Below are 14,372 nucleotides of genomic sequence, written 5' to 3' on the forward strand. Positions count from 1 at the left end.
TGAAATATTACAGTTTATTGCAACCCGGATGGAACCGGAGGGCAATGTGTTAAATGAAATAAGTCCGAGGGAGGTGAAGAAATGCTTCATCTCAGCTGTGGTATGGCGATGCAGCCAGGAAAGAGCCAGTATGGGGCAATGACAAACTCTTGGCCTTGGGTCATAAACCCAATTGCCAGATAATGGAGGTAATAATGAGGTGGACTAGAGATGACACTGGGACAGTTGTGGAAGGTCTGGGGTAGTTTGGTGGTGGTGAGGTGTGCTTACTTTGTGCACCAATACCATAAACTTGAACACAATTGCAGCCTTGTGATCTAAACTGTGATAGCTTAATATGTATGTTAGAACATACATATTACAAATACGTAAGTCCATAAGCCAAAAAAGCTGGGTCAGAAGCCAAATCAGACACAAGCCAAGGGCCCATGAAGACAAAATAGACAAGCCATGATGTCCGTCATAAGCCAAGGACAGACCACACATCCTATGGAGGCCCTGTTACCAGCCCAGGTGGGTAGGAGCTATACTGCCCATGCTTATCTGTGTGATGTTCCCATAACAACAAAATCACCTAATAATGATGCATGATTGAGCTATTTTCTTTCTTTTTTCTGTTTGCTGATGACTATCTTTATTGACCACAGGTAATAGCTCTCTTTTACCTGTTTGACCTGCTTTTCTGTATAAAGGTAGCAATTCCACACCAGGAAGACTGGGCAGACCTGCCCCCCTCTCTCTTTCCTTTCTCCCTTCTCTCCCCACTGTTTTGTTAATTCTCTTGCAAAAGTGCTACCCACTCGTTATGATGAATAAAGATAAGCAACAGGAAGTCAAGTTTTCTCTTGGCTGGTCCATATTTTCCAACAGCCAAAAGATTCTGCAGCCCCGAGACTCAAAGTAGGGGTTGCCATTCATGTTTTGGGGCATACATTGGGCATGCTTTTGGTACGATTTTCGTTTCTATTCTTGACGCCTGATTTATATATTCCTTTCCACACCCTACCTCAAATGAGCTCTTTTTTGTACAGGCAGTTTTCTGCAAACATGTCTCAATGGGCCAGTACCAGCCCATCCTGCTGCACCAGGCTCTGACTCATGGAATCAGTGGGGAGGAGGGGGGAGGGGGCTGTCCATAGAGTGCCGGGGGGCTTCCTCAGAGCTAAACACAGGTTCATTCCAGGAAGCTCCTGTCCACCCCCCAGCACCTGAATGGAAAGGACAGTGATTCTTCCCTAAGTGTCTGCGGACCCTTCACACCAGTTTTTGCTCAGTTGCCCAAAATCTTCTTGAGGGCCAAAGGGATAGCAAAGAAGTTACCACACTTGCCTGCACACATCAGATCTGGATTTCATTCCTGATATGTAGCCCCCCAAACTCAGATATGATCCCTGAGCAGAGTCAGGAGGAATAGACCCAAGAACCACTGGGTATGGTTCCCAAGCCAAAAGAACGAAATAAATAGTCTTCTCGGGCAACTTGCTTTCCTGCCCGTACAGCTCGGCTGGAAACTAGTTGTACTGTAACCCGGAGTCCTAAGTTCGTGGGGAGGGTCCCGCAAACAAAATAAAAATAACAATGAATTCATTCCTAAAGCTCCACCGACAATACCCATGTGCAGGAAAGACGGGGAGTCCTCTCCCTCACCCCTCCCCAGCATTGTGGGGTTAGTGGCCCCAGCGGAGGCTCTTGCATCTCTGAACGTTCCACAGGGTTAGTGGCCCCAGCGGAGGCTCTTGCATGGTCTCACCTAGAGCCACAGACACAGATGTTAACAGACCAACTAGATTGGGGGAAAGGGAGGAGTTTGCAGTAAAAGTTCCACTGTAAGACGTTTCGCATCTGGAGCTCCAAGGTGAGCTTTGGGAGTAGAGCTTGTTCAACCTTCGTTGAACGCCGCCTGGTTTGAGAATAGAGCTTGTGACTTAGTCATTTTAAGTTTTGAGTGTGCCTCTTCCTCCAGGAAGCACTGTAGCACTGTCGTCCCATCTCGCTGCTCATCAATTTGCTTGAGTGGGAACGTCTCCATTCCCTGTCACGTGCTAGTGTAGCACAATGGCATCTGCTCACTCCAGGAACACAAAGTGAGATTTGTTGTTACTGTTTTTCGCATATCGAATACACCACAGATAGCTTGTCAGGCTCTGCCATGCAGGCAGGATACTCTTGGTAGTTTGCCGGGCTCTCTGAGAGGAACAAAGGAATCAAACCCGGGTAAGCCGTGTGCAAGGCAAATGCCCTACCTGTTGTGCTACCGCTCCAGCCCAGCGATGTTCAGGGGTTACTCCTGGCTCTGCACTCAGGAATTACTCCTGGCGGTGCTTGGGGGACTATATGGAATGCCAGGGAATGAACCCAGGTTGGCTGTTTGCAAGGCAAATGCCCTACCCACTGTATTTTTGCTTTAGTCCCACCTCCAGGAAGAAAGCCAGGAATATTCCACGAGCAATCCTAGCCACAGAGAGCTTAGTCGGAGCCATCGTCTCCTTCCCTGGAAGGAACCTGGAGGGAAAGCAGGCCGACTCTGGGCCGGGGCAACCCTACTGCCCACTAGCTCCATCCTTTCCCAGAAACGCTGACAACAGACTCAGGGAGGGATGGCATCTTGATCATTTCCCAGCAAGTACCTCGAAGCTTTGCCCCGACTTGGTCAAGTGGAGGCAGCCAGCCCACTTGGTTTATTCTCCTGACCTGTTTGTTTGGGGGGCCCACCCACCAGTGCTCAGGGCTTACTCCTGTCTCTGTGCTCAGGGATCATTCCTGGCAGTGCGCCAAGGACCATGTGCAGTGGTAGGGATTGAACACAGGTTGACTGCGTGCAAGGCAAGCACCTTAATCCCTGTAGTATCTCCAGCCCAAGATTTCCAGTGCATTAAGGAAAAAGAGTGCTGGTTCTATCTTGAGCCACACCTGGTGGTGGTCAGGGGCTATACCTGGCTCTGAGCTCAGGAACCACTTCTGGTTGTGCTCAGGGACCATACAGCAATACCAGGGTTTGATTGGGGTTGTACCAATCACAGCCTCATGCTAGGCACGTGCCTTCATGTTTTTATTCTCTGGTGCCCACGGTGTTCATTTTTTTTTTAAATGGATGATCTCACTGATCTGTGGTATATAGAATAACTGGATGAGGGAATGCAAGTTATTAAATAGGGGCATAACTCAATTGACCCTTGATCCCAGAATATAGGAAAGAGAAGAACAAAGAAGGAAAGGAATCCAGGTGCATAGCTAGAAGAGGTGAACAGTAAGTAATGGGGTACAGGGCTTGGGCTTCGGGTACCCTGGTAGTGTAGAGGGGTGGTAGAGTTTGATATCCAAACCACAGTCAACAGCACTGAAAGCAGGAAATCCAATCCAGAATAACCAGACTTCAGAATGTGTTCATCAGGGAATCTGTCTTGCATGCAGCCACAGGGGTTTAATCCCCGAAACCCTAAACCCTATTTGGTCCCCCAACCACTGTTAGAGCCAGGAGTAAGGCTTGAGCACTGACAAGTGTGGTTCAAAAACAGAAGAAAGGGGGGAAGGAGAGAGAGAGGCAGAGACAGAGAGACAGAGAGAGAAAGGGAGAGAGAGGGAGGGAGGAAGGGGGAAGGAAGGAGGAAGAGAGGGAAGGAAGGAAGGAAGGAAGGAAGGAAGGAAGGAAGGAAGGAAGGAAGGGAGGGACGGAGGGAGGGAGGGAGGGAGGGAGGAAGAGAGGGAGGAAAGAAGGGAGGAAGGAAGGGAGGGAGGGAAAGGGAAGGTCAGGGAGGCAGTTTGGGGATGCTGGGGTGGAGGGAACCTGGGTAGCTGGTGGGGGAAGTTGACACTGGTGTGACTGGTGCTGGGACACATTAAGCCTAAAACAATTATAAATGACTTTGTAAATTACAGTGTCTTAGTTAAAAAACAAAACCAATCAATTAAAACCTTTCTGAAAAAGGAAGAAGCTGGTAACTATCATGAATACTCGGCTGGTCCGTGGTGCTTTAACGAGTGACCAGAAGACTGATTTTTGGGTTTGCATTTTGAGTCACACCAGTGGTGCTCTGCTGCTGCTGGGTGCTGGGGAGGGGAGGGGACCAGGCAGTGTGGGGCTGTAGGCGGCCTCCTGGAGCATAACCTGAGCTCAGCCTACTAGAGCCACCCTCCTGGCACAAAGCTAAACTGTCCTTGCAGCCTTGTGCTGGCTGCACCTGAGAGTTTCCAGCTTTTGATTCGGAGGGGGGAGGGTGGAGGAGGGGGGAGGGGGAGAAGGAGGATAAGCCCTGAGCTCTGCCTGCAACAGCCTCGTGGTGGAGGGGTGGGCTTCGCGCGGGGCTTGCGCCCCTCATCTAGAACCCTTAGAAGAGATGGGGCATCCTGCAAGTCAGAGGGCGTCCAGGGGCAGACAGGAGAAACTATGTGTCTATGTGTATCTTTGTATGTCTGTGTGTCTGTTGTGTCTGTGTATGTCTCTGTGTGTGTCTGTGTGTGTATCCCTGTGTCTCTCTGTGTGTATATGTCTGTGTGTCTGTGTGTTTGTGTTTGTGTCTGTGTATTTGTGTGTGTGTGGGGGGGGGGAGGGGAGCTACCAGCGCTCAGGGGTCACTGCTGGCGTTGCTGGGGGGACCTTCCCGGGAGCCGAGATCACACCCAGGTTTGCTGCGTGCCAGGCAAGCGCCCTACCCGCGGCGCTGTCGCCCTGCCAGGAGGATTCTGTATTTGTGCAGGTCAAGGGGAGCCTGTCACCGGGGTCCCCCGGTCCGTCGCGCTCCGCCCCTGCCGGCTGGGCGGGACCCGCGGCCGCACCTGCCCAGCGGCCCCGCTGCCCTCCTGCCCGCAGTCCGCAGCTGCCCGCCAGCATGAAACTGCACTTCTGCATCCCCGCGACCCAGCAGCGGCCCGACGCGCTGGGGGGCCGCTACGTGGTGCGCTGGGGGCCCCTCCCGCCCCCGTCCTGGGCCAGCGGGGTGGGGGGCAGGCGGAGGCTTCGGGGCGGCCCACACCCCCTCTTAATCCGGGCTTGTCTCGCAGCTCTACTCGGTGCACCTGGACGGCTCCCTCCTGTGCCGGGTGCGCTACAGCCAGCTGCACCGCTGGGACCAACAGGTGAGCCAGTAGCCCCAGGACTGCCCCGACCCTGACCTGCTGCAGCTGGGGCCCTCGCGCCCTCTCTCCAGTCCAGCCCTCAACCTGCCACCCCCGGCAGGGTGCTGGGGCCCCTTTACACCCCTGCTGGTTTCCCAACGACAACGGGGCAGAGGTGATTCTTAGGCGTGGCAGTTGTGGGGCTCTTACTCTAAGAGTCGCTCCCGTTATTCATCGTAACCTCTTTTTGGGGGCTGGCGCCATAGTCCAGCGGGTAGGGACTTGCCTCGGGCGTGGCTGAACCGGGTTCCATCCCAGCATCCAGGAGGGTACCCCCCACCCACCCCCAGCACAGCCAGGAGTGGTTCCTGAGTAAACCCTGAGCATCACCGGGTGACCAAGACCTCTTAAAAAAAAAACAATTTATTTTATTTGGTGAGGGGGAGTACGCCTGGAGGTGCTCTGGGCTTCCACCTTGCTCTGTGCTCAGGGGTCACTCTTGGGGTGCTGGTTCTCCAGCACATGCAGTTGGGGGGATGAAAACCTGGGTAGCCGACATGCAAAGGCAGTGCCCAGCCCCTGTGCTCTCTGTCCAGTCCAGGTCCTGGCTTCTGGCCCGAGAGGGTGCTGTGGACACAGCTGACCAGGGTCGCCCCGGCCCCCCTGGGGTGCCCTGCTGTCTCCTAGTTAGGAAGGAAGAAGGGGAGGAGGGCCGTATCCTGGCACCTCTCACTAGCTTTAGGGGGAACAGCAGACCCTTTCGGGTGTGACCAGTGGGCACAGCACCTGCCCCAACCGGCTTCTGTGGACGGACGCTGCAGGAGGACACTCTGCATGGACACTCGGCTCTGTCTCTCCCACTGAGAACCAGCCCGGCACACGTCTGCCGGCAAGCTTGGAATATTGGACAAGCCCATTTTCGGGGTTTGATGGCAGAGTTTTGGCACCCACATAGTGGGAAGGTCGGCGCCTCTCTGAAGGGTCCCCACCAGACACAGTGCTGGGGACCACCCAGTGCTCAGCAGGGAGCCTGAGAGGGTGGGGGAGGGGCAGCGAAGTGCCAGCGACTGATCCGTGTTTGGGGGTGTAGGAAGGGCTGCGGAGGGAAGCCCATGGGGGGCTGTACAGAAGAGGTGTCCTGGGTATTCACAGGAGGAAGCTGGGTAGGGCAGCCCACCTCACTGTCATGTGGGGGGCTGGAGGGACATCAAGGGGGCAGAAGATATGCCTGGCCACTTCCTGCAGTTCAGCCCCCAATGCTCTTATGAGTGGGTGCTGGGCCCTGAGGACGGGCTGGGTGCTCCCACTCAGCAAGCAACTGGCCCAGGGTGAGGAATTCCTGAACCTTTAGCCCTGGCAGTGGGGAGCCCTGGGAAGACGCAGGTCTCCAGAGCGGGGAGTCGTCCGAATGAAAGTGAAGCCCGTTGACTCCAGACCTTCTGGATTTTTCTTTCCTTCTGTTTTTAGGGTGGGGGCACACGTTGTGGTGCTTGGGGCCTATACCTGACTCCGCACTCAGGGTTCGCTACTGTGGGTCTCAGAGGGCCCTGTGCGGTGCTGGGAATCGAGCCCAACCTGGATTTGGTTCTTCTTCCTGTCTGTTTTTGGGCCTGGCTAGCTTCGGGCCCTCTCCCTGCTCAATGTGAGGGGTCGCTGGTTGCTTCGGGGGCGTCTGCGGTGCCAGGGGCCAAACCTGTAGGCTTTTTGTTGGTAAAGAAAGTGCTCAACCAGTTGATTGGGTCTCTAGCCCATTGGACCTTACTTTTCTTTCGTTTCTTTATTTCTTGGGGGTTTTTGGCTCATACCTGGTGATCCTCAGGGGTCACTCTTGGCTCTGCACTCAGGAATTACTCATAACAGTGCTCAAGGGACAGCATGGGATGCCAGGGTTGGAATCTGGGTTGGCCACATGTGAGGCAAATTCCCTCCCCGCTGGACTATCTCTCTGGCCGTTCACTTTTTTTTTTTTCTTTTTGGGTCATACCTGGTGATGCACAGGGGTCACTCCTGGCTTTGCACTTAGGAGTCACTCCTGGTGGTGCTCAGGGGATCATATGGGATGCTGGGAATTGAACCCGGGTCGGCCGCATGCAAGACAAACGCCCTACCTGCTGTGCTATCTCTCCAGCCCCTCTGGCCGTTCACTTTGGGCAGCTCTTGGCCATCAGTTTCCGGCCATACCCAGTGGTGCTCAGGGGCGATCCCTAGCTGTGCTCAGTGAACCGTATATGATGCCAGGGCTAGAACTGGAGCTGGCCATCTGCAGGTAAGTGTCTTACTCTGCTGCTTACCTCTTTGGCTCAGATTTTTATTGTTTTTAAAAATCCTTTTTTGGGGCCAGAGCAATAGAACAGCAAATAAGGTACTTACTTGCCTTACATGTGGCTGACCAGGATTCAAAAAAAAAAAAATCCTATGTTGTACCAAGCATCACTGGGAGTGTTTCCAAAAGGCAGAGCCAGAACCTCCCTTCCCCCTCTCCCCCCTCCCCCTTCCCTCTCCCCATTCCGCCACACACACACACACACACACACACACACTCACACACGCACACACACCAAAAAATCATTTGACATTTTAGAAAGTGGATTTGGGTATTTTGTGGCATCCTCCTCTGTGGGAACCTGACTCTTTCATGTGGCTGGTGGGGGGCCATGGACCTAGGGGAGGGAGACCACAGCTCTGCCACCGGGAGCACATGCTCCTCTCCCATCCAGGCCACGGCAGGATCTTGGCTCAGCACTGTGAGTGTTGATCTGGGTTGTTGTGGCTCAGGTGGGGGCGGATCATTGACCTGTGCAGGGCGAGAGTCTGCATATGTTGATCGGGGTTGTGAGTCTCTGCTCTCCTGCGGGCCACAGCCGCTCTGTCATCTCGCGAGACGTCTGGAGATCACCTTTGTTCTTTCTCTCCTTGCTCAGGTGATTCTGGCTCATGGCGGTGCTTGACCTGTTGGCCAGAAGGTCTCTTTGACATCACACCTCCCTGTTTTCTGGTGCTAGAAAATGCCCCGGACAAGTTCCTGTTGCTCCTGCCATGGCCTGGACTCAGCATCCATTGCTACTGGCGCCCTTGTCGCTCTGACTGGGGAACTAGATCTGGCGGCACTGGGGGTGTGTTCATTGCACCTGCCGTGCTCTGTTTCATGCCTGTTCTTGGCCTCTGTGCTGACAAAGCAAGGAAAACATGTATGAAGGATGTGACCTACGTGGGCTTGTCCATGGGGTCTCCATGTACCTACAAAGAGTTCTTTCTCTATGTGTACACAGCCATGATCCATGGTCACCACGGGAATCACGTTCCCCTTCTCTGCCATCTCTGGGAACACCCACCGTGGTAGCCATAAGGATCCTGACCCCTCGCTGGCCGTGTACACTCATTTACTTACTGGATCATTTCTCTTTCCTTTTTTCCCCATTTTTTGGTTTGTTTGTTTCGGGGTCACTCCTGGTAGTTCTCAGGGTGAATGCAACAGCTCACTTCTGGCAGCGCTTGAGGGACAATTTGAACCAGGGTCAGCTGCCTACAAGGTTAGTGCCCTGTCTGCTATATGATCTCTCCAGCCCCACTTTCCAGCTCATTTCTGTTGGCACCTAGAGCAGAATCTGAACTATTAATCTGCTCTGACCGGAAATAAGTCATTCAAGTAGAAGCTGGTATTCCTGCTATTTCTTTGATCTCTGTTTTCCAGGCTCTGCTCAGTTCCAGAGCTACTGAAATCATCAATTCCTTTTCCTCACATTCCTTCAAGGACATGGTTTACTCCTTTTGTGACTTGGAATTATTTTTTTTTCACATTCTCCATTCCTTCCTGAGATTCTCCCAACCTCCACAGAGATATTTTTAGATCTTTGCAACTGTTCAGGCATTACACATAGATATGGGCTCCTGTAGCCACAGGGATAGTGATCCTACAGGACAGTCCTATGTCCCAAGCTGAGCATCATCTGCTCGACACTTCCCTTCCTCAAGTTCTAACAACTGCTGATGGCCTTACTATCTCTACTATTCTGCTTTTCCAGAACTCCATGTAACTGGGGATGTGTAGCAGACCTCCCTTTCCAGACTGACTTCTCCATGCCATTGTGCCTCAAAGGCCTCTTTGAGTATTTTCATGGATTTATGGCTCATTTCTTTTTAGTTCTGAATATTTCACTGTATGTTTGCACTATAGTTTGTTTATCCAACGGTTGAAGGGTATCTTGATGGCTGTTTGTTTGGGATGGTCATAGATAAAATAGTGGTAACTATTCCCATGCAGATTTATCTGGACATTGTTTTCAAGTAGATTGGGTAAATATCTGGTAGTGTTATTCCTGAATGACAGAGTAAAAAAGTGGTTAATTTTGTAAGAAATTTTTTAAAAATTTAAACTTTCTTATTGAATTACTGTGAGATAGACCCCTACAAAGCTGTTCATGATTGGGTTTCAGTCATACAGTGTTCCAGCACCCATCCCTCCACCAGTGCACATTTCCCAGCACCAGTGTCCCCAGGTTCCTTCCCATCACTTCCCACCCCCATCCCCTGCCTGCCTTTATGGCAGGTGCTTAATAAATTAAAATTTGAAGGAACAGGCTGGAGAGAGAGTATAGGAGTTAAGGCATTAGCCTTGTATCCTTCTGAACCAGATTTAATCCCCAACACCATATATGGTCCCCTGAGCACTGCCAGGAGTAACCCCTAAGCAAGAGCTAGGAGTGAGTCTGACAGGTGTGCCCCTGCAAAATAAATAAATAAATAAATAAATAAGCCCAACTCTTTGTAAGAAATTGCCAAGCTGCCCCACAAAGTAGCTGTTTCCTTTTGTATTTCCTCCTGGAGAAAACCTTTTACAATTCCAAATTGCGAAATGAAATCAAATTCAAAATCTCTCAATCGAATGCCAAGGTAACAAACCCAACAAACCGCATCTGGGAGCTGTGTCCATACTAGCTTTTCTGCTGGCCCAGCCCTGTCTGCTAGAACTTTCTGTGCTTTGCAAATGCTCTGTCCCGGCTGCTTCTGAGTCAGTCACAGCTTGCCTCACTGTGAGCGGCTGTTGAGGACAGACGATGTGGCCCATGTGACAGAGGGGCTGAATATTAAATGTGAGATTGAAAAGTGCTCCCTGGGGGCTGGAGCGATAGCACAGTGGGGAGGGCGTTTACCTTGCACACAGCCGACCCGGATTCGATTCCCAGCATCCCAAATGGTCCCCCAAATGGTCCCCCGAGCACCGCCAGGAGGAATTCCTGAGTGCAAAGCCAAGAGTATCATCGCCAGGTGTGACCCAAAAAGAAAAAAAAAGAAAAGAAAAGTGCTCCCTGAGGATGAATGAATGTCCCAGGGGGTCGTAGCATGAAACCCGCGCTTCCCTGGAGGGTGGGACTGTGAGCAGGGTGGTGGAAAGGGGTTACTCATATTTGGAGAGAGTCCTCAATGGTTCTTTCTTAGGAAGGGACATGAGTGGGGGTGGGGGTGGGGGGCAGGGAGGGGGGAACACCGAGCAGAACCAGCAGCTGCAAAGTTCCTGATCCCCGGGAAAGATGTCAGCCTTTTGGTCCCAGGCAGTGCTGACCCTTGTAGTGAAGGCAGGGCCTGGGCAAGGCAAACATTTGCTGATGACATGCCATAGGGGTGATAACGGCCGCAGAATCAAAATCGCACCCGTTGGCCTCTCCTACCCCGTAAACCGGCCCGCCTTCTCTCCATGTGACTGACCAGGAAGTGGTTGGCTTTGGGGCTTTGTCCTCCTGCCCTAGGTGCCAGGTTCAAACCAGACTTGTCTAGGGCTGGTTTCCTTTCTATTTTTTGATTCATTCCCGCTCCCCTCCCAACCCCCCACCCCCAGTCCACAGTACTTCTCTACTTTTTGAATTTCTTTGGAACTTAACTAGTGCTCAAGGCTTGCTCATGGCTCTGTGCTCAGGGGTCACTCTTGGAGGTGATCAGGGTGACCAGGGATTGAATCAGGGTTCCCTACAGTCAAGGACAGAACTTTACCCGGCAGATTTCTTTCTTTTTTCTTTTTTTTTTCTCTTTGGGTCACACTGGTGATGCTCAGGGCTTACTCCTGGCTCTGCACTCAGGAATCACTCCTGGTGGTGTTCAGGGGACCATACGGGATGCTGCGGATGGTGCCCAGGTCTGCCGCGTGCCAGGCAAGCGCCTTCCCAGCTATACTATCACTCCGGCCCCTACCCATAGTATTATCTCTCCACTCCTTTATCCAGTTTGGTTTTGATTTTGGTTTATTTGGGGACCACATCCCCCAGGGATATCAGTGCCCAGGCCTTCCACCTGGCTCTGTGTTCAGGGACTATTCCTGAAGGTGGTCAGAGGACCCTATGTAGCCAGGGATCAACTTGAGGTCAGCTGTGTACAGGGCAGTACCTCACCTACTGCATCATCTCTCCAGCCCCGCTGTGACCCCTGATGCCTTATTTTCAAGGGGCTACCAAAAGTGGGGGGCTAGCTGAAGGGCAGATGCGTTTTTGCTTCTTTCAACTTAAAAATGCTTTTTGATGCGTCCACTCTTGGCCTCGGGATCATGGCTGCCCTGGTCTCGGATCAGCTGTGGGTAAGAGGAAGGCATGTCCCTGGGTTTCCATGAGAAATGTGCAGGCTTTATAGGAATTCTATAAACAAATAAGTAGGAACTCTAGAAATGGTCCAATAAAAATATAATGACTATTACATACAAGATTTAAATTTCTCTGGTAGACTTGCTAAAAAGTGTGGGAAAGGGCTAGAGAATTAGGACAGTGGAGAAGGCACTTCCTCTGCAGGGGGCTAAGCCAGGCTCAGTTCCCAGAACCAGATGTGCAGGAGGTGGGGAGTTAGAGTCACACAAACTGGGGTGAGCTGTGTGCACTTCTGACTGTGGGCTTGTGTGGAGATACATAACCTGTCTCCCTAACACCCAACAGAGCTCAGGGCTCACTCCTGGTTCTGTGCTCCGGGTTCACTCCTGGCAGTGCCCCCGAGAACTATATGGGGTGCCAGGAATTGAACCCGGGTCAGCAGCATGCAAGATCAGCGCCCTCCTCACTGCACCATCTCTCCAACTCCAGGAAGTTTCTCTTGAAATAAAGTGATAGAGTGAGACTCATCCCGCGCGTTGGCTTGGTGTCCGTCAACCTGAACTTTCCCGCTCTCAGTCTCAACTGTGCGTTTGCTGGATCTTTCAGCTGAGAAGGGTCTTTGGAAACTGCCTGCCCCGCTTCCCACCCAAGCACTATCTTGCGATGACCCCGTCGATGGCCGAAGAGAGGCGGGACCAGTTGGAACAATATTTGCAAAATGGTGTGTATTGGGAGCTTCTTGGGTTTTTATTGGACAGGTCGGTTCCATGCTCTGAAACTCACCTGTTAAAATGTGTACTTGGGGGCCAGGAGACTAGGCCGGGAGGTAAGCAGGGCAGTGCCTGCCCCGCTCACCTGCAGGCGCCTCACCTGAGGCCGGAACCTCAGTGCTATGGTCCTGGAAGCAGGGAGCAGAGAAATGCTTTCCACCACTGGCCGTCTGGCATACCATTTTGAGCATTGCTGCGATGTCAAAGTTGGTATTTCCTGGGTGGTTTAGAACATTCAAGGGTCTTACAGATAGGGAGTTCAAGTGTGAAGCATCATTGACATTTTTTTAAAAATTGAATCGCCATGGATTGCAAAGGTTTTGGTTTGGTTTGGGGGCCCCGCCCATGGATGCTCAGGGCTTATTCCTGAGGTACTCGGGGGTCCATATTGGGTTCTGGGGTCAGCTACAAGCAAGACAAGCACATTACTTGCTGTACTGTCACTCTGGCCCCAAGTTGCCAAATCATTCAGTGTCGAGTTGCAGGCCTAGAGAGTTCTAACACCAATCCTTCACCACAGTCCACTTCCTCCCCCCAGTGACCCCAGCTTCCCTCACGTCTCCCCAGTTGCCTCTGTGGCCTCTGTGGCCGACACCACTTCCTTTTCTCCTTTTAGGCTCCATGGTTTTTGGCTGGTACGGGTAGGGCATTTGCCTTGCACGTGGCCGACCAGGTTTGATTCCTCCGCCCCTCTCGGAGAGCCCGGCAAGCTACCGAGAGGATCTCGCCCGAACGGCAGAGCCTGGCAAGCTCCCCGTGACGTATTCGATATGCCAAACACAGTAACAACAAGTCTCACAATTGAGACGTTACTGGCGCCCACTCGAGCAACTCGAAGAACAAAGGAGGACAGTGCTTCAGTGCTACAAGTCACTAATAGAGTGTCATGCATATCCCTTTCCCTCCTCCCAGCACCAGTCACACGCAGAATAAAGATTCGTTTTGGTCTAACTCTTGGCTGCTCCTGAGCTCCGTCCTTGGTCTGGGGGTCAGCGCAGGTGAGGGGCTGGTGTTAGCAGGGCTCGGAAGATGCTCGTGGGTTTGCGGCCATGAGCTGCTGTCGTCCGTGAAGCTGCTTTGTGGGTTCCCAGCTTGCGCATGACCTCGGGACACTGTGGGGGCTCATTGGGCCTCCCGAGCCCCCTGACAGCAGGCCCACTCCCCTAGCTCTCCGATTGTGTCTCTCAGTGGCTGTGGATCCTGGCATGCTGAGAAGCGACGTCTTTGTGGACTTCTGGAAGCTGGCACAGCTGGTAAGTTCGCTTTCCGGGCTCCATCTTTGCTTGACTGCAGAATGAGACTCCTCGTGACAGTGTGAGCTTTTCCAGCCATCAGCCTGTTGATTCTGGGCTCTGGTGAAATCTCTTCCTTCGGGCTAGACTGGAGGATGGCTGCTGTGTTGGCCTTTGAGCGTGGGGGGTTGGGGGAGGGGTGGGACGGGCAAAGGGGAATAGGCTAGAATCTCGATGGTTGTTTCATGTTACTCCGCCTTCGGAGTATTCTTTTGAGCAGAGTGATTATGTTTCTATACTGCACAACTGATCAGAAAGAAGGAGGGAGGCCTTTCGGGGGCCAGAGAGAAAGCAAAGTGGATAGGACGCTTGCCTTGACCAGGGTTTGATCCTCAGCACCTCACACCTCATATGAGCCCCGCCAGAGAGATCCTGAGTGCAGAGCAAGGAATAAGCCCTGAGGAAGGAAGAAGTTGAAGAAGAAAAAGGAAAAGGATAAGAAGAAGGAGGAAGACGGAGAAGACCTTCATCACAGAGCGTCTCTCTGATCACTCAGTTCTTCAGAGCCCAGGGGTTGGCTTGGGACTGGCTTCATGCATCGTTGCTGTTCCCGGATAGTGCACCTGAGTTAGAGCATCTTCGTTTTTCAGTTTCCTGTTTATTTCTACCTACAACCTCCAGTTCCAGCCATGGGGGAGCAAAAGGCAAAACTTCATGATTTCTCAGCGCCAAGAATTGTCTGTTGTGCCGGA

General features: G+C 52.4%; 1 protein-coding gene across 1 annotated transcript in view; it reads left to right on the forward strand.

Annotated features, from left to right (window-relative positions):
- Window positions 1-4,826: 4,826 nt before the first annotated feature.
- Window positions 4,827-14,372, forward strand: part of SNX31 (sorting nexin 31) — a 37,901-nt gene continuing 28,355 nt past the window's right edge. The window contains exons 1-4 of the mRNA XM_056113266.1: window positions 4,827-4,892; window positions 4,999-5,073; window positions 12,225-12,339; window positions 13,577-13,641. Coding sequence (XP_055969241.1) covers window positions 4,827-4,892; window positions 4,999-5,073; window positions 12,225-12,339; window positions 13,577-13,641 — 321 coding nt within the window. The remainder of the gene's footprint in view (window positions 4,893-4,998; window positions 5,074-12,224; window positions 12,340-13,576; window positions 13,642-14,372) is intronic.

This window comes from Sorex fumeus, unplaced genomic scaffold, assembly GCF_029834395.1.
Source record: "Sorex fumeus unplaced genomic scaffold, SorFum_2.1 ptg000002l, whole genome shotgun sequence".
Classification (NCBI taxonomy): domain Eukaryota; kingdom Metazoa; phylum Chordata; class Mammalia; order Eulipotyphla; family Soricidae; genus Sorex; species Sorex fumeus.